This window comes from Budorcas taxicolor, chromosome 6, assembly GCF_023091745.1.
Source record: "Budorcas taxicolor isolate Tak-1 chromosome 6, Takin1.1, whole genome shotgun sequence".
NCBI classification, from domain to species: domain Eukaryota; kingdom Metazoa; phylum Chordata; class Mammalia; order Artiodactyla; family Bovidae; genus Budorcas; species Budorcas taxicolor.
The window spans coordinates 40,776,327-40,804,310 of record NC_068915.1 but is presented as its reverse complement, the minus strand read 5'-3'; the positions used below and the strand labels follow the sequence as shown (position 1 = coordinate 40,804,310).

At 39.0% G+C, this 27,984-nt stretch overlaps 1 protein-coding gene across 1 annotated transcript in view; it reads left to right on the top strand.

The window, feature by feature from the left end:
* Nucleotides 1–26,907, top strand: part of KCNIP4 (potassium voltage-gated channel interacting protein 4) — a 136,959-nt gene extending 110,052 nt beyond the window's left edge. The window contains exons 3-8 of the mRNA XM_052641987.1: nt 6,679–6,748; nt 14,825–14,895; nt 22,660–22,767; nt 24,597–24,701; nt 25,354–25,416; nt 26,860–26,907. Coding sequence (XP_052497947.1) covers nt 6,679–6,748; nt 14,825–14,895; nt 22,660–22,767; nt 24,597–24,701; nt 25,354–25,416; nt 26,860–26,907 — 465 coding nt within the window. The remainder of the gene's footprint in view (nt 1–6,678; nt 6,749–14,824; nt 14,896–22,659; nt 22,768–24,596; nt 24,702–25,353; nt 25,417–26,859) is intronic.
* The last annotated feature ends 1,077 nt before the right edge of the window (nt 26,908–27,984 follow it).

The window sequence follows — 27,984 nt, the reverse complement described above, 5'->3', positions numbered from 1 at the left end:
AATTATTGTTGTTTGTTCATGGGATTTGGTGAATATTGAATCACCATATGATTCTGGTCAGCAACACCTCTCGATGTGAAACTTTCTCATAAACCAGTGGTGGTGGCACATGTGGGTACAGCCCTTCTGGAAATCAATGTGACTGTGCATATGAAGAGCCTTAACGTGGTTTAGAGCCATAACATGGTTTAAACCCTTTGGTCTTATGAGCCTCCTTCTAGGATTAGTCATAAAGAAAGAACCACAGGTGGAACCACAGATGTATGCACTAGAATGTTAATTACGTTACTATTCCTATGTAGTTCAAAAATGTGCTGCACTTCCCTAAATACCCAACAGTATGTATGGTAAATGCAGCAGACACATTATTATGCAGCCTTTAATAATAATGAAATGTTACAGTCAGGATATTTTTTTATGGTAAAAACAATCAGATGCAATGCTACATTCTTATTCTAATTTTATTATTGTTTGTTGTTCAGTCACTAAGTCGTGTCCAACTTCTAATTTTATATGCATGGCATATTAATATACAGTTAGATAGTGAAGTGAAAGTGAAGTTGCTCAGTCATGTCCGACTCTTTGTGACCCCATGGACTGTAGCCTACCAGGCTTCTCTGTCCATGGGATTTTCCAGGCAAGGATAGTGGAGTGGGTTGCCATTTCTTTCTCCATACAGTTAGATAAAGGACCAAAATATCCTTACAGTAATATGATTATAGGTGATTTTTATCTACTTTATTTTTTCTATAGACAACATATTTTCACTACATGACCATTTGCTAATAATCAGATGAAATATCAATAGAAAATAAAATACAGAAGCCATAAAGCTTATAGAAGGTTATAGTAACTTCTCACAGTATAGATAAGTGAGATTTCCTCACTTTCTCTAAAGCTGGGAACTCTATTACTTCTTGGTCTTATGGTGAAGAAAGCCGAATTAACAAATTCATGCTTCAATGTTTAGCCCTTACTGAACTTCTTTGAAAATATCATCCTTTAAAAATGATATCAGGGGAAGTGGTCCAGTGGTTAAGAATCCACCTTCAGTGAAGGGGATGCAGGTTCAATCCCCAGCAGGGGAACTAAGATCCCACATGCTGTAGAGCAAGTAAGCCCGCTCCACAACCAGAGAGTACGTGAGCCGCAATGAAAGAACCTGTAAGACTCAATGAAGATCTCACGTGAAGTGACTTCGGTTCAGTTCAGGCTCTCAGTCATGCCCGATGCTTTGCAACCCCACTGATTGCAACACGTAATGCTTCCCTGTCTATCACCCACTCCCGGAGCTTTCTCAGACTCATGTCGTTCGAGTTGGTGATGCCATCCAACCATCTCATCCTCTGTCATCCCCTTCTCCTCCTGCCTTCAATCTTTCCCAGCATCGGGGTCTTTCCTAAGGAGTCAGTTCTTCACATCAGGTGGCCAAAGTATTGGAGTTTCAACTTCAGCATTGGTCCTTTCAGTGAATATTCAGGACTGATTTCCTTTAAGATTGATTAGTTTGATCTCCTTGCAGTCCAAAGCACTCTTCCCCAACACCACAGTTCAAGAGCATTAATTCTTTTGGGTTCAGCTTTCTTTATAGTCCAACTGTCACATCCATTCATGACTACTGGAAAAACCATAGCTTTGACTAGAAGGATCTTTGCTGGCAAAGTAATATCTCTGCTTTTGAATATGCTGTCTAGGTTGGTCATAACTTATCTTCCAAGGAGCAAGTGTTTTTTAATTTCATGGCTGTAGTCACCATCTTCAGTGATTTTGGAACCCAAAATATAAAGTCTGTCACTATTTCCATTGTTTCCCCATCTATTTGCTATGAATTGATCGGGCTGGATGAAATGATCTTCGTTTTTTGAATGTTGAGTTTTAAGCCAGCTTTTTCACTCTCCTAGTTCATTTTCAACAAGAGGCTCTTTAGTTCTTCTTTGCTTTCCGCCATAAGGGTGTTATCATCTGCATATCTGAGATTATTGATATTTCTCCCGGCAATCTTGATTCCAGTTTATGCTTCATCCAGCCCAGCATTTCACATGATGTACTCTGCATATAAATTAAACAAGCAGGGTGACAATCTACAGCCTTGACATACTCCTTTCCCAATTTTAAACCAGTCTGTTGTTCCATGTCAGGTTCTAACTATTGCTTCTTGACCTGTATACAGATTTCTCAGGAGGCAGGTCAGGTGGTCTGGTATTCCCATCTCTTTAAGAATTTTCCATAGTTTGTTGTGATCTATAAAATCAAAGGTTTTGGCATAATCAATAAAGCAGAAGTAGATGTTTTTCTGTTTTTTTCTTGCTTTTTTGATGATCCAACGGATGTTGGCAATGTCTTGTTCCTCTGCCTTTTCTAAATCCAGCTTGAACATCTGGAAATTCTCAGTTCATATGCTGTTGAAGCCTGGCTTGGAGAATTTTGAGCATTACTTTGCTAGCGTGAGAGATGAGTGCAGTTGTGCAGTAGTTTGAACACCTGTCCCTTAATAACTCAGATCAGTACTACCACTCTTGTTAGACAAGCAAAAATATATTGCATTCTTTTAAATTTGTTATGTGTTTAGGATCTTGTTTGTTATGGCAAGAGTTAACCTGACACAGCCACATTGTTTATGGTTTACACTTAGCTGTATGCATGGGCAGGTCAAACTCTTCTTGATGGAGAGGTGGAGATACCTCTTTTGTGCAGAAATGACTCAGTAAAACTGGTAAGGGAGGAGTTAGAAAATAGACCGTTGTACTGCTTTGTAAGTCACTAGCATCCTGAAAAATATGATTAACCTTTTCCTGAAGGTAGTAAAATGTATTGCTTTCCCATAAGAACTCTTTTAAATAAATAGAAGACCATCAGTTCAGTTCAGTTCAGTCGCTCAGTCGTGTCCAACTCTTTGCGACCCCATGAATCGCAGCACACCAGGCCTCCCTGTCTAACACCAACGCCCGGAGTTTACTCAAACTCGTGTGCATTGAGTCAGTGTTGCCATCCAACCATCTCATCCTCTGTCTTCCCCTTCTCCTCCTGCCCTCAATCTTTCCCAGCATCAGGGTCTTTCCAAATGAGTCACCCTTTGCAATCACGTGGGCAAAATATTGGAGTTTCAGCTTCAACATCAGTCCCTCCAATGAACACCCAGGACTGATCTCATTTAGGATGGACTTATTGGATCTCCTTGCAGTCCAAGGGACTCTCAAGAGTCTTCTCCAACACCACAGTTCAAAAGCATCAATTCTTTGGCACTCAGCTTTCTTTATAGTCCAACTCTCACATCCATACATGACTACTGGGAAAACCATAGCCTTGATTAGTCGGACCTTTGTTGGCAAAGTAATGTCTCTGCTTTTTAATATGCTGTCTAGGTTGGTCATAACTTTCCTTCCAAGGAGTAAGCGTCTTTTAATTTCATGGCTGCAATCACCATCTGCAGTGATTTTGGAGCCCAGAAAAATAAAGTCAACCACTGTTTCCACTGTTTCCCCATCTATTTGTTATGAAGTGACGGAACCAGATGCCATGATCTTAGTTTTCACTCCTGGATTATTTTTATCCTCTTATTTATTGGTTTTTACCTTTCTTCTTCCATCTGGATGCAGGTCTCATGAAAATAAGACATGTAACTTGTTTACTACTGCTGCCTCATTTCTTAGAAAAGTTCCTAGAATAATAGACCTACAGTATGTATGGGCTAAAGCTGTAAATTAATGTAATAAATAAAGGATGAAGAGAGACAAATTAGCTTGCTGAGTCTTACCACCTTAGAACTTGACCAGGAATTTTCAGTTGACAGAGAAAGGATTTTGTCTGACCCAGACATATGATTAAACATAAAGCAAACACATATGAGACTGTCAATTTCTGAATTTCAATTCACATTCTAAGATATATCTATCAAATGCATCTAGAGACTAAAGGCAGCTGACAAGTTTGCTAACTGCAGGTATCCCGTCATTTCCCATCTTTGTGTCTTGCTAGAGTCATTTGAACTCTGAGGCAAGTGTCTACTTTTGACCTTGCATATATTCACCACCTGATGGCAGACAGCTATCCATTTGCTCTCTCCTTACTATTCCCAGCAGATGGCTCAGAGATAAATAGCCAATCAATCACAATTTCCATGCATGAGAGGGTCTAACTACAAAGTGCTTATTTGCTCTTAAAATTGGTTCTGTCGCTGCCAACTAGATAAAGTCATTTAGTCAAAACTTTTGAGTGATGAACTATATACATACCATCTTCTTTCCTCTTGGAGTTGTAACTCTTGATTGTTCATTTATTCATGTACTACTCAGGATTTTCCAGAAGAACAAAGCCAATAGATGTGTATGTATACAGAAAATGATTTATTTAAACAGTTGGCTCATATGATTGTGAAGGCTTAGCCAGTGCAGAATCTGATGGAAGAGGGAGACAGGCTAGAGACTCAGGAACTCAAGAAGGAATTGCAGTTCAAGTTCAAAGGCAATCTGCTGTAGAACCAAGAAAAATCAGTGTTGCCTATCAGGTCCCAAGGCTGGAAAATTCTCTTTTGCTCTGGAGAAATTAGCCTTTTGTTCCATTCGGGTCTTCAAATGATTTAGGTAAGGCCTACTCATATGCTGGAGGGTAAATTCTTTTACTCAAAATCCACCAATTTAAATGTAAATTTCATTCAAAAACACCTTTATAGAAAGATCCAGAATAACGTTTGACCAAATAACTGGGCATCATGCCCAGACAAATTGGTATATAAAAGTAAACATCCTAATTTGCTTGCTTGGGTGTTTGTTTATTTTTCCCTAATTTGTTTCTGGCTGCCGTTCCTTTGCTGCGATTCTCTTAGTTCCTCGGGGTCATTTATATCCACAGGGCTTATTTAACACAAAACCTTGTGACAAGCTGGAAAGTTTCAAGCTCACATTCCAACTCTTCCACTGGATCTGAGTAACAAGGCACTTGACCGCAGAACCTAGTTCCTTTTCAGTGAATGGAGATATCTATGTCATTATAAAAATCGAATGGGAAAAATACACATTGACCACAAGACAGTAACACAAGCTTCACATTGGCAACTACTATTTGAAGCTGTGTTAATGTATCAAAGGTATAATCTTTCAAACCAACAAAGAAGAGAATAGAAAATTCCTCATGTGCAGCACATGACAGTTGTGAGTAATTGAGTTTTAGAAAAAGGAAACATCAAGTTAATACATAAAGTTTATTCAGGAGGGGACAATGATTTCAAGAGTTAAGAGTTTTAAAGGCCACAAATGATTTTTGAATATCCCAGAAATAGCCTCAGATCCCAGAAATAGCCTCAGAATATCCATGTCTAACATCAGGGGAATTAGCATACCTCTGATTCTCCCCCAATGAATCTTGGAGATGCTGGTAGACTAGGGGGGTTCTGTGAGAACTGAAGTGAGGGAGCTTACAGAAAATGGGCCTGTTCCTGAAGAGCTACTCAGAAGGGCCAGACAGAACTTATCACTTCCCCACCTTCGGTATGCAGTTAGCATCCCACGTGTGGTTTGATGTCAAATTACTTTGTGATTGTCAGTCTCGACTGTTCCAGGGATCTCTCCAGTTCAGATTCCTGACCAGACTGTTTTTGAAACTCCAAAGAGTGAAAGCATTTTTAGCCCTTACATCAGTGTCAAGTCCACTTGATTAGTCCTCACCTCGGCATAAAGGCAGACCTTATATGGCACTGGGCTTCCCTGGTGACTCAGACAGTAAAGAATCTGCCTGCAATACAGGAGACTGGATTCAATCCCTGGGTTGGGAAGACCCCCCGGAGAAGCGAATGGCTACCTACTCCAGTGTTCTTGCCTGGAAAATTCCATGGACAGAGGAGCCTGGCGGGCCGCAGTCCATGGGGTCACAAAGAGATGGACACGACTAGGCAACTAACACGTTCACTTTCACTTTGTATGACATTTTAGATTTCAGTTTCTCTTGTAGAAAATTTCCATTTCAGAGGGGTACCTTTGCTCTTTGGCCCCATCAAGTCAATAATCCAACATTAGTGGCGTTCCTGTGGTCAGTATCCATTAGTCTTAAATAACTCCAACCACAGGACAAAGGTGGGAATTTATTACATTCAGGCATCCTCCTTTTACACCCTCCTCTTTAGAACTTAAAAAAATCTTGGGAACTTTCCTTACTCAAGTGATTTATTTCTACCCTTTGTTATTATGCAGTCTGGAGCAATCTGTAGCTATTCCTGCTGGAGGCTTGTGGGGCCACCTTAGACCCAAGCGAGCACACCATTTTCACATTAAACTGAAGATGATGTGTGTCCAGCACATCCGCAGAGGACACAACACAAAGGTCCAGTCAAGACCATATCAGAAACCTCTTGCAGTTTTCTTGCTGAATGAAAAACAAATTTCCTCCTACCCATAGATAACATATATACATGTTCTTAAAAACAACCCTGTGGTTTTTAATGTGTCAGTCCAGCTGTGATGTGGATACTATGCGAAGATTTTTACATCAGCAACTTTTTTTCATTCTATGAGAACTGGAACAAAGAGAAGTTTATAGTGCACTTTTATTCTTTTTGTGATAATGGACGGATGGATGGATAACTTTCTTGGTTCAGCTTTGCACAGTAGACAGTCCTATTTCAAAATGTGCAGAAAAATCCATTTTATGAACACTTTGCTCATATTGCTTCTCTCCCACTTCCTCTAGGAATGTCCCAGCGGGGTTGTTAATGAAGATACCTTCAAAGAGATTTACTCGCAGTTCTTTCCACAGGGAGGTAGGTACAAATGTGGATCAGTGAGCATACTTTCAACTAGAATTACGCTTGCAATCCTGAGTTTGGTTTAATCTTTCATGGCATGACTCTACGTTTTTCATCTTTACATCCAAGAATTAATACACAGCATGCTGCCCATGTGACTCAATACATCATAAAAGTGAGCTACTTACAAATTATCAAATATCCAAGAGTTCACTCTTCAGCTGAATACAAGTAGTATTACCAAGTGCCTGTTGCCACATCCCTCAGAGGCATGGCGCTTTCTGACGGTGATGGATGGGTCCTGAAAGCCGCAAAGCTTTCACATGCATTACAATGTCTCATTCTCCCAACTTTCAAAATTAGAAAGTGTAATTATCCTCAGTTTTTTGGATCTGAAATCTGGGGCTTAGAGAAGCTAAATGTTTAGCTCAGGCTCATACACCCACTAAAATGACAGATCTAGGTTAGAATCCCCTGTGGCTCAAGTGATAATCTGTCTGCAGTGCAGCAGACTCGGGTTTGACACCTGAGTGAGGAAGATCCTCTAGAGAAAGGAATGGCTACCCACTCTAGTATTCTTGCCGGAGAATCCTATGGACAGATGAGCCTGGTGGGCTACAGTCCATAGCACTGCAAAGCGTCAGACATGACTGAGCAACTAACTACTACTAGGTTAGAACCCAGATATTTCTGGAGTCTTATCTAGGCTTTCTTCTGCTCCTTTCTGCTCTTCCTCTCTCTTTCAGGAACTCTTTACTATCACCCCTCCCCCTGCATCTAAGAAAATCAATACCACTCTAGACATTATTTTAACTGGGAAGAAAACAAAGAGAGCGTAATGACAATGTGTACATATTAGAGATGAGTGAAGAGATACATCTGCCAGTGGAACTTATGGTCTCTCCTTTGATCACTCATCACTGGCAGGATGCCCAGCTCAAACTTGTTCTGCAACCTTCCATGTTTGCAGCCGTGTGTGAGGTGCTGATGATGTAAGGGGAGTGAGACTGCCCTGAAGGATGGTAGAGCCTAGTGTAGCAGATGGGCAGTGCCAGCATGAAAAATAAACATGAAGATGGGAGTTAACAACATAATATTATGAGAACACAATGTAGGCACAATTAGACCAGCTGAACGACAGGGAGGACATAAAAAAGATTCGATCCAGATAAACCGAACCTGAGTTGAAGGAGCTGCCATTCGTCAGGCATCTAATACATGTCTGGCCCTGGCATGTGTTACCCATTACCCTCCAACAACCCTAGCTACGATTCTCCCTTTCCATACATGTGGAAACCAAGGTGCACAGAAATCCATCCATTTCCTAGTCATCACCTTTTTACTTCTTTCCTACTTAAAAGAGTCACTATCATCTGATGCCAAAATAACTGCAGTGTTCTCCTAGGTAGTCTTCCTGATCCCACTCCTCTTTTCTTTTTCCCCGCCATGGTTTATTCTCACATGAGCCAGAGTTATCCTGGGAAAACGTAGGTTGCATCACTCCTCTGCCCAGAATCTTCCACCCACTCAGAGCAAAACCACAATCACTGTCTCCTGTTCTCTCTCTGCCTCATCCTACACTGACCCTCCGTTTTGCTCACCTCATTCCAGCTTCCCTGGCCTGTCGCCCTTCCTCCAGCACACCAGTCCTTTTGCTGCCTCTGAGCTTTTTTTTCTTATTATTAAAAAATTTTTGGCTGCTTTGCACCAACATATGGGATCTTATTTGCCACCCCCTCCAGAGATCAACCCCATGCCCCCTGCAGCGGAAGGGCAGAGCCCTAACCACTGGACCACCAGGGAAGTCCTGCCTCTGGGCCTTTGACTTCATTTTTCTCTCTGTCTGGAATCTCTCTTCTCCCAAACATCCATCTCAGTATCTCATCACCTCTGCTTTCATTCAAATGCCACCTTCTCAGTGAGGCTTCCTCTGGCCACCCTGGCTTAAACCTCAACCCAGTAAACATCCCCCGTGCCCTTTTCCTGCTTTCACTTTCTCTTTAGCGCTCAAGAGCATCTAATAATGTATATTTTATTTATTTTTGTTGTTGCTTACCATCTCTTTTTCCACTAGAATGTCATTTCCAAGGGAACGGAATTTTTTGTCTGTTTTGCTCACTGCTATATCCACAGGTCATGGAACACCGAGTGACAAGTATTCCCACTAATACTGCAAACATGAGTGAATGTGTGGCTGAGTGAATGACATCTACCTCATCGTGGGGTGATACCTGTAAAAGCCATTTTTAATGGATACAACACTTGAATATTATTATTTTATACAAAAACTCAATTCACTTTTGGCTTTATGTATTTTGGTAGGTTGAAGACAATTTTGTGCGTGGATTATCAAAATGGAAATTCTCCCTTAAGGTAGACTTTTCAAAGAATTAAATAAAAATTCTGAGAAAACAAACAGTGACCCATTATTACATGAATTTGCATATGTCGTGGGGGACAACTCCCCCAGCTCATCTTGTTACTAACCACCCACACACAGGTATTGGGTCTGATGCCAGGCTTGTAATGGGTCTATTGTCTGCATTAATAACAAATTTAGAATATCATTTGTTTAATACATATTTCTAAATTATTAAAAACCACAGAATTTTTTAAAAGAATGATGTTTACTATAAACTGTCTGCCAATGTATTTATAGGCATTAATATCAAAGCCCTTAGCACAAATGGAAATCTTTTAGCTATTTTTGCTTATCTCAAATGAAAGTTAATACATACTACAAATTGGATACAACTTCACATTAAAAATGTATCTTTATCTGAAAAATAACATTTCAACATTAGAGAACATCTAGTTAAGCATAATAATTTGCAAGAGAGTCTTGTTATAAAGTCCAAAGGGATTTGCGGAAAAATCACTTTTGCACTTTTAAAAATCCTTTGAATATTCATGTTAATTGAATGCATAAATCTAAAAGCATCCAGTATTACTGAAGAAAATGAAATATTTAAAGAAAGATGACTTGCAATTTTAAAAATTAATATCGTGCATGCAAATTGTATCTTGCAGTGCTGCTAGAAAAGGGAAAATGTCCTAAGAAAGAATGTATTCTCTGGTGGCAGTCAAATCCCTGTTAGGACGTCCTCACACTTGTGTGAAGTCATTTATTTAGTTTGATGGCCTGAAAGCAACAGATGTCTCTCATTAGGAGTCGTAGCAATGATGGGACCATAAATCACAATGTCTCACCATTTCCTCCAGGAAGAGACTTTGTCATATTGCCAGAATCTCCTGCAATTTATACTGTGTCAGGCTCTTGAGTTTTCTCTACGGCTTAGCAGGATGGTTTACCAAACACAACTTGTTTGGAGTCCTGGATATCAGCACAGCTGAACTGAACAGAGGCTTCCTGTTTGTAGGGGATAAAGTATGTCTCCTATAAAACAAGCCAAGAGGAAACCGCATTACCTATATCATTACAGCAGTGTTTTCCAATGCCACCTACAGGGAAGCCTAAGCTTAGAAGCTCTTCAGGCATTTTTAAAGTTCATGAAACTTACAGTCTCCTGGTTTACCCCTGCATGTGTTGTAGGAATTTTGCACTTACTTCGACTATATGAGGCACCCGATCAACAGTTATTGAAGGAATGAGTTTCAGTCAGAAGAATCTAAACAAGTATTTATTAAACATCCACTGTGTAAGGCACTTGAGGCATTTAGATGAGTTTTATGGACATAAAGATTTAAGTACTTTTTCCCAAATAACTGCATCCACTGAATACACTTCTATTTCTAGGAATTTTCGGGGTGATTTATAGAGGACATAGTGAAGAGATACTACCACTCACGTAGTGAGTGAACCCACCTTACTGCAGTCACAGTGCCGTGAATTGTATATCCAAATGCAATGAACTAATTCTGTATCTTGTGCATGAATTCAGGCAGGAGTAGGGGATGGTGGTGGGAAGAAAGAAATCAACCAGACTGATTTCACTCCACAGACCTGGAACATGATAACCAAGTGCATTTGTTCAAATATTCTGAAATATGTGTACCAGTGGCCTTTCCAATCAAGGGATTAGTAGATATTATAACTGTGGTCTGGGCATAGTTAGGTTAAAGGCACTGGACTAAGTCAAGAGTCCTGAGTTTATGGATAGACATTGCCAGAGCCAAGATGTGTGACTTAAATAGTTTATTTCTCTGGGCCTCAAGTTGTTCATTTACCAAATGTGGAACAGAAGAATCCTTAAGTTTTCTTTCTAGTCTAACATTCTATTATTTTTGGTGGGGGGGCTGTGCCACATGACTTCCAGGGTCTTAATTTCTCCCAGGGATTGAATCCAGCCCCTCAGCAGTGAAAGCCTGAAATCCTATCCAGTGGACCACAAGGGAACTCCCTAATATTCTTTATTTATAAGAGTAAGTGTTGATATGTCTTGATTTCATTATTGACTCTACCGCTGGCTAACTAGGTGACCATAGCTACTATCCTTAACATTATCTATACCCATTTTCCACTTTTGTTAAATGTAGATAAATAGCTAAATGGTATGGAAGATCCTTCCTAGTCTAAGACTCCATAAATTTTGTCCCCTATCTGTAAAATTTCAACATTTAATTTTCAGCTTCACAAGTAAAACTATGAGAAACTGAACAAAGTCAACATACGAAATTCAGTAACTGTTTTCATTGTTTGGAAAGAGTTGTGGTCAGAGGAGACATGTCAGGTCATACAGGAAGAACAAAGACCATTGTTAGATATTTTGAACCCCAATCTGTACTGAAATCTAGACTCCAGAATGCCAGTTACTCATCCTTTTAGCAGATGTTTGCTGAGTATTTAAGAAGAGCATAGTCAGATGAAGTCAGACTGAGATCCTTTTGTGGACAGTTTCCTTTTTCTCTGCAGAATCCATTTCTATGCACAGCAGACACTTCCGATGCCTTAGCTCTAAAGCTAGTAGCATCATTCTCCTTCTTTAAAAACTTTCACTATCTCCAATTGCCTGCTGAAGAAATTCAAGCTCTGTCAGAACCTCAATACTTTTCATGAAGTAATGATACTAGTCTTCACTGAACATGAAGTGTTAGTTGCTCAGTTGTGTCTGACTCTTTGCGACCCCATGGACTGGAGCTTATCAGGCTCTTCAGTCTACGGAATTCTCCAGGCAAGAATGCAAGAGTGAGTAGCTATTCCCTCCTCCAGGGGATCTTCCTGACCCAGGGATTGAATTTGGGTCTCTTGCATAAAGGTAGATTCCTTACCATCTGAGTGACCAGGGAAGCCCTGAGCTTGAAGTTCCATTAAATTAGAAGTTCAGACCCTCTCACAATAGAGATTTCATACACACACACACACACACACAATAGGAACTTTTTCAAATGGAATATATTAGATCTGTAACAAAAATGATCACATTTATTTGAGGTGCTTGAAATGAGAGTGACTTGTCTATGAAGGAATAACAATGATAACTGATTTAGTGAACATTTAACATTTGCCTAAGACTGTTCTAAGAACTTGCATGTAGTATCTCATTTAATGTCTTCATGAGGACTCTATGAAGTACTGGAGAAGGCAATGGCACCCCACTCCAGTACTCTTGCCTGGAAAACCCCATGGATGGAGAAGCCTGGTAGGCTGCAGTCCATGGGGTTGCTAGGAGTCAGACACGACTATGAAGTACACATTGTTATCATTTTGTAGGTGAGGAAACTGAGTTACAGAGAGCTTAAACAATTTGCCATAGCCACATGATTAATAGTTGGTTGAGCTGAGATTCAAATTTGGGCCATCTGAGAGATGATACCATCTCTCCGCTTGATATCTCCTAACTAGGCTGGAAAACTGGCTTCATTTCCAGGAAACTTGTCGAGATACATTTAGAGGAATAGGACATCCTCTGAACCACATCAGGGCAAACCCTCAGAGTGTGGGTCCGATAGGTCAAGGTTTAAACTAAACAACCCCATCTGAAAAGAATGGTAATTATTATATGCCTATGTTATCTTGGTCTTTTAAATTTTAAAAATTTGCCAGTATTGTTTGTTCTGCGCCTTATATTCATGGTGAGTTCTGTTTGCTAGGGTAAAGGCATTTACCCTGACTGTATAAAGTAACAAAATATCTGCTGAATGAGCTCATTTTAAAATAGGCAAAATCCCTTTTTTTTTCCCCCTAAAGATAAGTTTAACATTCCATCTGTCAACTCATTTCTCCATAGGGCAATAAACAGTTCAAGAAGTCTATGAAAATATTGCTGAGAGCAAAACATGTCCATAAAAAAAGGGGGGGCTGGTAATTCTTGATAATTCTAATGGAACTTCCCAACAATTGCACTAAGTTGATTGCAATTAAAATCCTGACTCCATACCCAAAGGGTTTCTTCCTACAACCTGTCAACACTAGATGGACATCCTCTACTTACAGTCCTTTTATGTACTACTTAGGCCCAATTGTGGTGTCTGTTTGGTTCATTGAAAACATATTAACTCATATGTTTAAAGATAAGTGGTTCCTCATATCATATTTTGGAGAAGGAAACGGCCACTCATTCTAATATTCTTGCCTGGAGAATCCCATGGACAAAGGAGCCTGGCAGGCTACAGTCCATGGGGTTGCAAGAGACAGACGTGACTTAGCAACTAAACCACTATAGCATATTTAAAGGTAAGAGATGAAAAACAATGTCACCATTATTTTGAGAAATTGAGTGTACTGTTTACCTCATGAAATACATGGCCTTCAAGAGAGTTAACCAGCGGGGTGAAGCATTCAGGAAAATAATGCCTACAAAAGCCACGGCTGCCTGCAAGCTAGGAGAGGAGTCTGCACGACTTCTGACCTCCTTTATCTGGAGAGAGAAATTCTCTACTGCTTCTGTGACTTAGTCTCTTGACAGCCTTCAAAAAGCAATTCATAAAGTAAAGGCGAACAGAACTTTTGTTAAATCCCAATAAAAATAAAGGATAAAAGTTATAAAATAGAAATAGATGAGATTTTAAACAGAAGATAAAAGGCTAGAGCCAATGATCTAAAAGGTTACTATTTTTTAATATAAAAAAGGTTAAGATAAAAGGCTAAAACCCATGAGATGAAACATTTAAAATAATCACATAAATTTGATCAAGGGTCAAGCACAGAGGGACTTAAAATGAAAACTGCACTAAGGAAAGAAAACAATAAGAAATATATACATATAATACATTTCAAGTAAAAGGCAGAAAGTTCAGAGATTACGGAGACAAAGGAAAAAAGGGAAGAGGAAGGAAAAAAATCTCGAGGGAAATAACATACTAGAAGCAAACTCAGAGGAAGTTTTGGATTTCAGAGAACTTCAGTGTCCTTAGGTAGCATCTTGTGACCCTAGGACAAGCAGTCTACCATTGCCCAGAGCCTCAATCCCACCCAGGACCCAGGCAAAGCAGGAGCACCCCACTACTTGCAACTGGGAAACTTTAGGACCACACAATCCATTTCAACATGACCACAGAAACTTCCCAAATCACTCCTGTTTCCACTTCATCAGGCAACCTTACTGGGTATGGGCTAGCATGGCGTTTTGGTCAGAAATGCTTAAGTGACATTCCACTCTACTGCCAATGGATTGTGTGGCTTTGGCTTATCCCAGAGAAGTACTGGGATACCTCTCTGAATCCCAGTATCCTTATCTGGGTTGTAAAATGATGAACTAATAATTACACCACCAATAATAGCAATTCATCTGTGTCTCATTATTAGTATTTTATTATTTCACTTCTTTTAGAGATAGTCCCTGCCAAGCACTAATCAATTTCTAGATTTGACTTGCTTAAGCCTCACACCCACCTAAGGTAACATTACTCATCCCAGTGTCAGTAGCATCATCCAAGACGCCTGTGTATTCGGAGAAATTCCATCCAGAAACTTAGAGAGCTTCTCTCATCAGTGGTCTCTGTAGGTAACGCATGCCTATGAACCTCAAGTTACAACCCTCTACTGAAAGAGGATGGGCAGCTGGGAAGAAAGCAAAGAAACCACAAGTCAAAGTGTATTCTCCTGAGTAGACGAGGCTTGGACATGCTATCTAAATGTTTTGTAGGATATTGAAATGCTAACTTATCATTATTTTATTTCCAACATTTCAGACTCTACAACATACGCACATTTTCTGTTCAATGCATTCGATACGGACCACAATGGAGCTGTAAGTTTTGAGGTAAGTCTTAGGTTTCTTGTGTGTGTGTGTGTTTTAATAATGCTTTGACTTTGAATACACTGAAAGGGATTTAGTGCTGTTAGGGTGAAAATTTGTGTTTGGTGGTATAATTTTTTTTGGCTTTTTGAGCCTTTTATTGCTTTATTATTGTTGCATTAAGAATATTCAACAAGAGTGGACATCTTTGTTTTGCTCCTAACACTGAGAGAAAGTTTTCCATTTTCTCCACCGAGTGTGATGTTAGCTGTGGCCTTTTCATATATCGCCTTTATTATGTTGAGGTACTTTCCTTCTATTCCCAGTTTGTTGGCAGTATACATCTTGAAAGAGTATTGAACTTGTCAAATGCTTTTTCTGCATCTATTGAGATGATCATAAGATTTGTATCCTTAATTCTGTCAATGTGGATTATTATATTACCCGGTTTTCATGTATTGATTCACCTTTCTATACCCAGGGATAAATTCTACTTTGTCATGGAGTATAATCATTGTAATGTGCTCTTGGATTTGGTTTGCTAGTGTTTTGTTGAGGACTTTTGCATCTGTGTGTATCAGGAATATTGGCCTGTAATTTTCTTGTAATTTTTTTGTCTGGTTTTGGCACCAGGTAAGGCTGGCCTAATTTGGAAGTGTTTCTTCCACATCAATTTTTTGAAACAGTTTGAAAAAGGTTGGTGTTCTTTAAATATCTGGCAGAATTCACCAAGGAAGCCATTTGCGACTAGGCTTGTCTCTTTGGGGCGGTCTGTGATTACTGAATCAGCTTCCTAGTTATAGATCTGTTCATAGTTTCTATTTCTTCATGATTCAGTCTTGGTAAGCTATCTAGGAATTTTAGTAAAAGCTCTTAAATATCCTTTTATTTAAAAACTGGTAATCTAGTAAGTATATGTTTCTGGAAGTTCTGTGAGCTGCTCTAGCAAATTACTTGAACCCAAGTAAAGGTTTGTTGGAAACTCCAATCTGTAGCCCATGGGTCAGAAGCATGGGTGACAACCTATTCTTGCAGTAGCATCTAAAGCTGGGGGCCAGGAAGAGGCTGTCATGTAGAATCTGGCTCTATCTCCAGGAAGAAAGTATCAGAAGTAAGTTGAACTGTAAGACATCTGGTGTTGGAGATTACTTGATTACATCTGGTGTTGGAGTGGGGAAATCCCCACTCACACACTGGAATTGTGTGCAGAATTGTTAATATGTATCATGGGAACCAGATAATTTAGAAGGTATGCATTTTTTTTCAATTGGGAAGAGTGCATCTTACACATGAACAGAAATTTCAGTGAGTGTCAGAATAAAGGAAAGCAGATGATGGTGTGGAATCAACAAGGAAGGGTACTAGTGGGCTGTATCAGAGAATCCCTCCCATGGACCTGATGAACTAGGTCTGAAGGACAAGCAGGAGCTGCTAAAGAGGATAAGGGCTCAGGATGGGGAGCAGTGGGGAGTGAGGCAGAGGCCTGGGAATGAAGAGAAAACATTTGTTAAGTCACCTAGAAGATGCAACGCAAAAGGGGGAGAGTGACAGGAAAGCTGGGTAAGGAGGCCAAGGGCAGATCTCCACACATCTGAGGCAGGATGCCAAGGAGGCTGAACTGCAGGAGGTAAGGAGCAAGATAAGAATTGAAGAATTTTCAGCAGGGAAGTTAAGGTATGTTCCTAGAAACAAAAAGTCCAATTAGCAGCTCTTTATCCCAAGAGTTCCAACAGGCCGATGTCAGCTGGATCTACAGTGAAGGCGTTGGAGAAAAGGAGGTGACAAGCTCAGGAGGTATAAAAATTAAATTGGCACACTAACATCTCAACACTTTGTGGCACCAGGATGACAAAAGGGGGCACAAACTCCTGAGAGGTCATTCAGTCAGTGGCCCTGGGGCAGAGTGAGCAAAGTACCTCCTCGCACACTAGATGCTCGCACAGGTTGAGCGCTACTGAAATGACTATTCTGGGCCAGGAAACTCAGTGTGTCATCTCACAATGTAACCAAGAACAATCACTGACAAAATAAGAGGAGAAGCTGGCAGCGGCTCAGTAAAGGTGTGGACCAAGAAGCCAGCAGTGGTCCATGGGTTGACCCCGATGCGACAACAGCAGTTAGTGAAGACGTGAGTCTATCATAGACTCCGTCCCCTGTCACATTTCTTCCACTTTGGCAGCCGATGATCACCCGTGACAATATTGTATTAGTGTTTGCTGCTCTTTACCAACGAGATTAATTCTGCCATGGCCTTAGTTTAGCCATAACATAGAAATCAAACGTTCCAGTTCACCTAATAAAATCTTTCATAGCTAGGGTATGGGTAAGGCAGAGACTGCTAGTGATTTCATTACTTAAAATTACTTACATATTAGAAATGTACCGTCAATTACTCACAGCACATTGTATCCAATTCCACATGTAAATTTAGTCGGTGTTAATGATATGAGACCATGCCTAATGTTGCTATTATAATATTTATGTAATAGTCATCATAGTAATTGTGATGAATGCTGATGATAATTTGGGAAATTAGTTGTAATGGCTATATACTGTAAGCATGTTGGTAAAAAAAATGTCTTTTTGAAGACAAACTAATGGATGAATTAATAAATGTTAAATCAAAATCAAATTTAAAACTAGGCTATTGTAGTTATTTTTCCAAATTGATTAGCCATGTGAAAAGTCTCTAGAAAGTAGAAATGATTAAAAAATGAACATATTTTGAGTAAGAGTAGATCCTGGGAGGTACAGCAGAAACCATCCTGATGCAAGGTAAAGGAAATGGAAGTTTCCTACTTAATTTGCTTAAAACCAAAGGGTGGAGTGGATAAGACAGGAGGGGCCCTGGATCCAGATATGACTGGAGCTAAAAATCCCTTTGCCATCAAGTGGTTGAAACCCTGTGAGATCCTCTGAGCCTTAGTGTTCCTCACTGTGAAACATCAGCAAACAAAGCTACTTCACAGGATAAGAGAAGGATGACAAACTGATGTCACTTAAGGGCTTGGCTGAGTGCCTGGTACCAAATATGTGCTCAATATTTATTAGATATTAATCACAGCAGGTACTACAAAGGAGATTTTTTCCAATGAAGCCAGTTAACAATGACATTGGTCATTTTATTCCTCAGTGATCTTACAATGAACACATTTAAGCACAGGCCAGATGATCGCTCTGTCTGCAATGCTGTAAGAGATAGTTCTGAATCTGATTATAAAACAAGCACTTATTTTGTGTCAGTCACTGTACTAAGTATATGAAAATAACATTAAAAATAGTATTAATAATACCTACATACAATAAAACTAGCTGACTTGTTCAGCACTCTTTCTGAGTCAGGCATTATGATGAATAAATTACATACAGTAACTTAATCTTCATAGGTATGATTATCGTCATTTTAGCAAATTAGGAAAGAGATTCACAGAGAACTAAAGCAATCTGCCCAAGGCCGCACAGCTAGAAAGTAGGAGAGTCGGGATTCAAACTCAAGCAATCTGGCCCAGCATACATCTCTTAGCAATTGTGCTGTCCTGCCAGTTCAGTTCAGTTCAGTCACTCAGTCATGTCCGACTCTTTGTGACCCCACGGACTCAGCACACCAGGCCTCCCTGTCCATCACCAACTCCCGGAGCTTACTCAAACTCATGTCCATCAAGTCTGTGATGCCATCCAACCATCTCATCCTCGGTCGTCCCCTTCTCCTCCTGCCTTCAATCTTTCCCAGCATCAGGGTCTTTTCAAATGAGTCAGTTCTTTGCATCAGGTGGCCAAAGTATTGGAGTTTCAGCTTCAGCATCAGTCCTTCCAGTGAATATTCAGGACTGATTTCCTTTAGAATGGACTGGTTGGATCTCCTTGCAGTGCAAGGGACTCTCAGGAGTCTTCTCCAATACCACAGTTCAAAAGCATCAATTCTTTGGCGTTCAGCTTTCTTTATAGTCCAACTCTCATATCCATACATGACTACTAGTAAAAACATATCTTGGACTAGATGGACCTTTGTTGGCAAAGTAATGTCTCTGATTTTTAACATGCTGTCTAAGTTGGTCATAACTCTTTTTACAAGGAGCAAGCATCTTTTAATTTCATGGCTGCAGTCACCATCTGCAGTGATTTTTGGAGCCCAAAAATATAGTCTGTCACTGTTTCCATTGTTTCCCCATCTATTTGCCATGCAGTGATGGGACCAGATGCCATGATCTTCACGTTCTGAATGTTGTTTTAAGCCAACTTTTTCACTCTCCTCTTTCACTTTCATCAAGAGGCTCTTTAGTTCCTCTTCACTTTCTGCCATAAGGGTGGTGTCATCTGCATATGAAGTTATTGATATTTCTCCCATCAATCTTGATTCCAGCTTGTGCTTCATCCAGCCCAGCAAACGAGCCACATATAGATTCCCAGTCCCTCACCTGAATTCCTCAGAGCCAACTGAATTCATCTTGCCGATTTAAGACACACAACACTGTGCATGTACTCTATATTATTCATGTCTCCTGCAGGATCTGCAGTATGCTATAATCAACTGTGTAACATTTGTACAGTAAAACTATTTTTGTTCAGTTGCTAAGATATGTCTGACTCTTTGCAACCCCATGGACTGCAACACGCCACCCATCTCCTGGAGTTTGCTCAAACTCAGTCCATTGAGTCTGTGATGCCATCCAACCATCTCATCCTCTGTCATCCCCTTCTCCTCCTCCCTTCAATCTTTTCCAGCATCAGAGTCTTTTCCAATGAGAAGACTCTTCACATCAGGTGGCCAAAGTATTGGAGTGTCAGCTTCAGCATCAGTCCTTCCAATGAATATTCAGGGTTTCTTTCTTTGAGGATTGACTGGTTAGATCTCCTTGCTGTCCAAGAGACTCTCAACAGTAAATGTAGCAGAGAGTGCTACTGATCCAATGTCCATGCATTCTGCTTTAAGATCACATGATCAGTACATATTCCCAGCCTCTTCTCCTACCCAGATAGGTGGGGCCAAGGCTGAATTTCAACCAACAGGAAACTGGTGGAAGTGACCACATCTTCTCTCTTCCCATCTATGGAAACCATGAGGTTACATATTTTGGTTTGCCTTGAAGCAAAGTAGAATTCTGGATCTCTGTTATGACTGCACAGAACAGAACAGCATTCTCACTTATATTTCACTGCATGTGAGTGATAAACAAGCTTGTACTGTGTCAAGCTACTATGACTTGGATATATTAAAATAGAATTTAATGTCTTTTGATTAACATGACTGATAACAGATAATAGGTGATTAATAATAGAGATAAACAGATAAATAGATACTAGAAGTTTCATGTCATTTCAGTTCAGATTTTGGCATTAAATGAGTTCTGGCACCAAAATTCACCACCACCCCTATCTTCCCAATAAAGGTTTTTCTTCTTCAGTTTATTAAAAATATTGTTGGATGGGAGTGGTGAGTTGCAGATTTAAAAAATTAGGGCCTGTATTACTTGCCACATGTTAGAGATGAGGAGTTCCAGACTTAAGAGATGCTAACTGACTTATCCAAAGTCATACAGTTAATGAATGGCAGAACCAGGATTGAACCCCAGCTCTACCTAAGGCTCTAAAACTTATGGTGAATATGACATAAACAAAGAGACATGAAGTAAAAGGCTGACAAATTCTAGAATATAAAAACCAAAAGATGCCTACTCGACAGAAAATCAGCATAATAAAAAGAAGGAAATGACAAACTGGGGAACAATATGTGAAGATATATTCCAGACCAGGAATAGTTTTACTAATATGTGAAGAGTTTCTATAAATCAAGACATTTCAAAAAAATGCTCACATTTATTCACAGTAGAATACAAATTTTAGTAACCTGAGACAGAAATATTAATCTACAAGATTGAGAAAGATCAGAACTGTGATCCATATAGTATTGACAAGCTACAATATTCTTATGCATAGATTTTGAGAAGAGAACTGGAAGGGAAATTTGAAAATAAGTATATAAAATTTATCAATGTTCAAATCTTTTGACCGAGAGGTTCCACCTCTAGGAACTCATCCTGCCAACATAGTTATTCAAAATATATATTATGTATATATAAAGTCACTCTATAGCTTTCTTTATAAGAAGATTGGAAATCTTTAAATAATTCATCCATGGGATACTGGCTAAATAAACTATGGTATATTCCTATGTATGCAACGATGAAAAAGACAGAAATTATTTCCAAGTTTTATTGCTAAGTTTTTAAAACACACACACACACACAAAGCAGCCTGTTACACTATCATTTTTGTAAAAGGAGAAGAAATAGATATTTAAATAAATATACCTTATACTCATATATGCACAAAAATTCTTCAGAAGTAAACACAAGAAGGTACTAATGTCAGTTGTCTAGAGGAAAGAAATAGGGTGGATGGGGTCCAGAATTGGGAGGAAGATTTTTCATGAAACATCTTATATATTTTTACATTTTTAAGTAAATGCACATCACTCATCTTTAAAAAAAGTTGTGAAGAAGTTGAGACAGGAAAACAACTACAAAATGTTGGAATGTAGAGCAAGAATACAACTTTGCCTAGAGTCCACTCCTGGAATTCCCTTCTGCTCTTTCATTCCTACCTGACAGCGGATTGTCAATTCCATGTGAACTCAGAATCCACCATATTGTGATGCTAACCCTGCCAACTGAGCAACAAATATATATGAACTTGATAGAGTTCAACTGGACTGTCTGCAATTCAACCAAACCTGCCTAACCTTGATGTTGACTGAGGGTTCCATTTACCTGACAAATACATAGCCACTGTCCATGCCACACAGTTACAAGCAGCTTAATTCTTTTAATCCTCATAAAAACTTTTGAGAAGTTAGATACGGTAATCTCCATTCATGAAAACTGAGATAAAAGGATGTCAAGTTGTCTGAGAGAACAAAGTTATCAGGTGATACAGCTGGAATCTGAATTCAAGCTGCCTGGCTTCCAGCTCTGTTCTCTTAACCACTGCCCACAACTTGATTTCTAAGTAAAGGCTTCACTTGGCCCTTATCTTAAGGACAACCTACACCTCTTGTTAGCAGATCTTTTCCGCGGGAAGTGTGTTATGTGTATGCTTGTATTTTAAAAGATAGTCATTAGATTATTTTCACTAAAAGAATATTATGCACTTGTAGTAGTAAGACCACTTAAACACTTGTTATGGGTCTTGCTTTTGGGTATCTGTTTTGACACAATTTCCAGTTGACTTAAGTCACAGTTTTCAATTAGAAAGTGAAAATGTTGGGCTTCCCTGGTGGCTCAGTGGTAAAGAATCCGTCTGTCCATGCAGAAGACACAGGATTGATCCCTGGTCCGAGAAGATCCCATATGCCTTGGAGGAACTAAGCCCGTGAGCCACAACTATTGGGCCTGTGCTCTAGAGCCCAGGAACTGCAACTCCTGAAGCCCACATGCCCTAGAGACACAGCAAGAGAAGCCACCACAACGAGAAGCCTGGGCACTGTAACAGGAGCAACCCCCACCTGCCACCAACAGAGAAAAGCCTGTGCAGCAAGGAAGACCCAGCACAATGAAAATATATACATAAAGAAATATGATGGTTTTTAAGTGAAATGTTAAACCTAAGGAGTGTCTATGCCCACAAAGAATGCTGGGAAAAGATGATCAGGAATTCATGAACCATTTTACTAAGTAAATGGTTCAAAATCCAGAGGACTAAAAGCTTTACTTATACTATTTGACAAAGAATTTTATTAGAGTTTTTTTTTTTAGAAATTCTATATCAAATTGTATTTTTATTTCTTTTTAGGATTTCATCAAAGGTCTTTCTATTTTGCTTCGGGGGACAGTACAAGAAAAACTCAACTGGGCGTTTAATTTGTATGACATAAATAAAGATGGCTACATCACTAAAGAAGTAAGAAATGCCTCACCGACACAGCTAGCCTTTGGACCATTTTCATTCTTTAACTTGAAATGCTAAATGATTGCAATTATCATTCTAAATCACTTTTTTAGGAATCTAACATATTTTCTGTGGTGGTAGAGAAACACACTGATGAAAAATTTGGAATGGGTAGAAATAGCTTATTGTTAATCTCCTAAGTTATTATAAAACACAGAAGGATTACATCTTGATTTCTAATAGCATTTTAATAAATACTGTACATGGAATAAAGAGAGTGATTGGAATGAGATTGGAAGAAAATATACCCAAACCATGTTAGAATATTTGGCCTGTAACCTTTTTTTCTCCCATATAATATGGTCCACGTGGGAACAGCGACAATTTTAACGTTGGGTGAATTATGTAGTGACCTGTATTATCTGGGAAATAACCTGAGGCAATTGTAGGTTTCCAAGTACATTTCCAGGTGGGCTAATCTAAGGAAGTCTCACAGACCAAATTAGGATGTGCATATCAAATGGCTGATTAAACTAACTTAAAACACAATGAGAAGTGGGGAAGGATGGGGTAAGATAACAAATTGAGGATGGAGTGAAGGTAGGTTGAAGGACCATATTACCTGAATCCTGGATGTGATTCAATGCCTACCTGTTCTTTCTCTCACTAGCTTTCCCCAGTTGTGTTTTGAGCGTGAGGTTCCTCAAATAGAAGGTATCTTGGGACAAACATTAACTGGTTCTGTTGAAGATACAGGGACAAGTTCACCTGACCACGGTTATAATGTAACGATTAACCTGATCAATGTCCATGGGTTTTGTGTTTGTTGAGCAGAAGACACATGGGGCCAGAATGGATCTCACAAATAGATGGCTGAATTAAGACCTCATGAGTATTAAGTATTTAGGTACACTGAGCATGTCTCCTGGATACTTAGTGCCTCTTGTATGTTTGATATACAATAAACATTTAGTACTCAGATGCCTCCAGGATATTAGGTATCTCTTGGTCTTTTAATCCCTTTCTATGTTTAACACAAACATGCTGTTCTTATCACTTACATCTTACACGTCTCATGAATGCTATATTAAACAATCTTCCACTCAAACCATAGGGGTTCACCTATGGTTTACAAACTACAAATTTTATCATTTAAAATGGAATTGAATACTGTCAAAAGTAGAAGTATATTACATGCATATTATTGACTTAATCCAGACTCTTATGTGGAAACTTCAAAAAGAAGAAAACAAGTATGAATAATAAATCTGAATGTCTATGTTAGACATTTTTTTTCCACTAAGCCTGGAAATCACAAATCAAAAACTAGATTTGATTTTAATAAAAATTAAAATTTCAAAGCATTTCCAGCATAATATTTTGACTAATCTACATGTGACTATAAAGTCACAACAGGAAAAACACATGGAAATCCCTAATAAGCTGAGACTTATCAGTTAGTTTTAGTATAATTCTCATGATGTGGAATATATTTTATTCTCAATAAGTGGAAATTGACAGTCAACATATAAAATATATAATAAACCTATAACGCAAAGATAGCCTGTGTGAAGTTGTATGGAAGTCCAAATATTAAACCAGGGTGTTTTCTGATCATGTTAGATATACAGGAATTTACTTCATCTTGAATCCAAGATCAGACTTGATTCTTACATTCTGATTCTGCTGCTTTTAAGGCATAAGGCTATTCCTCTGGGACAACCAAGATATTTAATGAAGAATCAACTAAAATTTAAAACTTGGAATAATCTGTCAAGGCTTCTAGAGTGGTTTCTTTTCACATCATTTGTGGCCTCATGTAACTGCCTTTTCCTTTTCAGGAAATGCTTGATATAATGAAAGCAATATACGATATGATGGGTAAATGTACATATCCTGTCCTCAAAGAAGATGCTCCCAGACAACATGTTGAAACATTTTTCCAGGTAGGATTGCAATAGAGAGGGAGTGAAATTAAGAGCAAATTTCCTGATGTTTGCAAAGCATCATGACAATTCAAAAGAATGTGAAGAAAAATAATTTTTTACTGAAAGTGACAAAAATGTTCTATAGAACATTTACCATTCAACTATGGAATAGTACCATTATTAATTTATCAATTTTGGTTTTGAATTTATCATAATATTGATAATTCCACTTACTGAACTCATTCACCAAAACCTCAACAGAACACTAAGTTAAGCAAGCAATTGCCATGTCTCATATGTTTTGGGGTGTTTGTTTTCATTCACTTCTCGTAAGACTCTATGAGGTTATTTATATCGTCATTAGCTCCATGTTACAGATGAGAAAATCAAGGTTCTGTAAGTCAAGTTGCCTGAACTCTACGGTAGCTGGAGGGTGGGCTTTTTCTAGAACAGAGAGACTCTAGGTCTGCACCACATTCTATGAAAAAGGCAACAGCCTAAAATCAGTCAGCCTCATATGAATCTTATTACCAAGAAAGTACTAGTTTGTGTTTTGAAGCAGTTCCTCCCCATAAAATAAGCAGCTGGGCTTTCATCTGCTTCAGCTTGTTCAATTCAGGTCTGAGGGGTATGTCTGAGTCAAGTTTTCTGTTCTGTAATCCCCTAACAGAAAATGGACAAAAACAAAGATGGAGTCGTTACCATAGACGAATTCATCGAAAGTTGTCAAAAAGTAAGTAATGATAGTGAAGGAACTATCCCTTTTGCTTTCTTATCAGCTAGTCACCACGAACTGATGACTTTAGCATATGCCTAAAGTCATCACTTCTACACAACTGACATGCAACAAGCCTACCACTGTGAAAACAATCACCAATTTACACATTCTATTAGTCAACACACCCTGAGGCAGGCTATGAGGGAAGCCCTGGAGAGGTGAAGGTTGTAGAGTGTGTTTTTGCTCTTCAAATCCTTTAGAATATTCATCACTGAGGATAAAATATATGTGAGATTTGAATTGTTCTTTCCCCAGAACTAGAATATATCTTGTCTATCATATCCTCCAGAGATTTAGAATTCCAGTATGGCCAGCAGCGTATCACTGACCAAATTTATATCCAATTTCTAATATAAACACCATTGCTTCAGTGTATGTGAACAAGATATGTCTTTGGCTCAACAAAATAGTCACAAAATTAAACAGCAGAAAATCCTCCCTGAGCAAAAGTCCACGTGGTTCTCCACCATCTGGTGGCAGACCAGATTTAGCATACCTAGAATTATTTGACTTGGTATGTGGGTAGAACAATTAGAGTTTTTAAAATAATTTTGGAGACAAAAAGTTTGCTGGTGTTTTACTCTAATTATTTTCAAATTGATATACTTTCCCTTTTCTGATGCCTGCTTGCTTTTCAACTCATATTTCAATGTCATGGTCTCTCTGAATTAACTTGGTGACATCAACCTGCTAATGGCGGTGTTGTTACCTGGCCTCCAGCAGTGGATGTCATCAGTTCTGCTACCATTTTCCATTACTATAAATGGTCACAATCTCCAAGTACCCCATCATCTGTCCCCTTAAGTTTCAGAGGAATATACTAAACTGCAGATACTGGGCAATGGTTTCTTCCAAACAATCCTTTCCCTGGCATTGAGAGACCATTCATTTTTAAATGTTCCTAAAGGTCACAGAGATTTATCTCTAAGAGACTCAGAAGGACAGATATAATTACTGCCAGCCCACCTCCTAAATCCCAACTTCCAATCTTCATGAAGTTGACTCTTAGCTCACACACAAACCCTGTCTCTTTCCATTTGTACAAGTCCCTGTGACTTGGCCTCTGATGACCAGATACGGCAGTTTGCATTGCTCACTTTGTATACGCTCTGTGCTACCTCTCCAGTTTCCGTACTGGCATTCTAATTGGAGAAATATCCTCTCTTATCACCAAGTCAGAGTTAAATAGGTCTTTAAAGCTTGGTGGACTCAGCAAAACATAAAACGGGCTCTCCATAGTATCAGCATGGAAAATGGATAGACGCATATTTACATTTGCAGACAGTATTTGAACATTTGGCACAGGAGGTTGGTGGGGGCTGGCGATCCTTAGAGGCAAAATAGTGCACTTTCCTTTACAGATATAGTGAATTTCATTCCACTGTTTCTCCCTTACAGGATGAAAACATCATGCGCTCCATGCAGCTCTTTGAAAATGTGATTTAACTTGTTAAATACATCCTCAAACAGACAAACGTGAACGATTCTATCACACAAAGCTGGAGCTACCACTTTTAGCATAGATTGCTCAGCTTTACAATGAGGCACATTATGCAAACAAGCTTTGTTTTAATATAAAGCAACCCCCAAAAGATTTCAGTTTTCCATTTATAAATCTGCATCCTTTTCATAATGCCACCGAGTCCATGGGATGTTCTAAGTCATTTCATACCCTGTGAATACTCAAAAGGAATAGAATCTGGCATATAGTTTTATTCATTCTTTACCCATGTGATTATTGAAGCTTTCACATTATTGGTGATTTTAAAATATCAGTGTTTTTTGCTACTCACTTCTATGTATTCAGCCCCAGGATTTTAAATGGTTTTCTAAAATAGTAGCATCTGTACTTAATTTCCAGCTATTAGTTTCCATGTTTGAATACTGTAATTCCAGTTATACTTTAAGTAAACAAGGTTACTATAATTGGGGAAGAAAAACACACACACACATAGTCCCAGTTTCTCTGGATTTGCTGCCTTCTGTTAAGACATTCATTTATCTGGCATTTTTTATAATGCAAAACAAATTATCCCAGATGCCCGCATATGCCTAATAGAGCTTATTTAATAAGCACTTCTCAGTTTTTCATAATACATATTATAGCCAAGGCCTACATGATATATGTAATTTTGGATTTGTTCAATCCTATAGGTTGACTGTTTTCTGTCACTAAGTGGAAGTCCAAGAAGGTGTGAAACAAAGCAAGGATGTCCACAGGCTTATGAAAAGGGTCAGGACATCTGTCCTCTACTCCATGGCAATGCTTAGCAAGTTCATTCTTAACCGCATTCAAGGCCTATTCCATCCTGACTCCCTCCTGGCACCTTTACATTATGTGCCATTGAGGGACAAAGAAATCTCGGCTACCCCAATGCCTACTAGATACAAACAGCGAGCAGAATTCACTTTGAAAGCACCACTGATTCCATTATATTAAGCATTAGAATACCCAAATTTAGTAGAAAATGAATATAAACGCTAAGCAACTCTTCTGGATTGTATTATGATTTAGCTCATCAT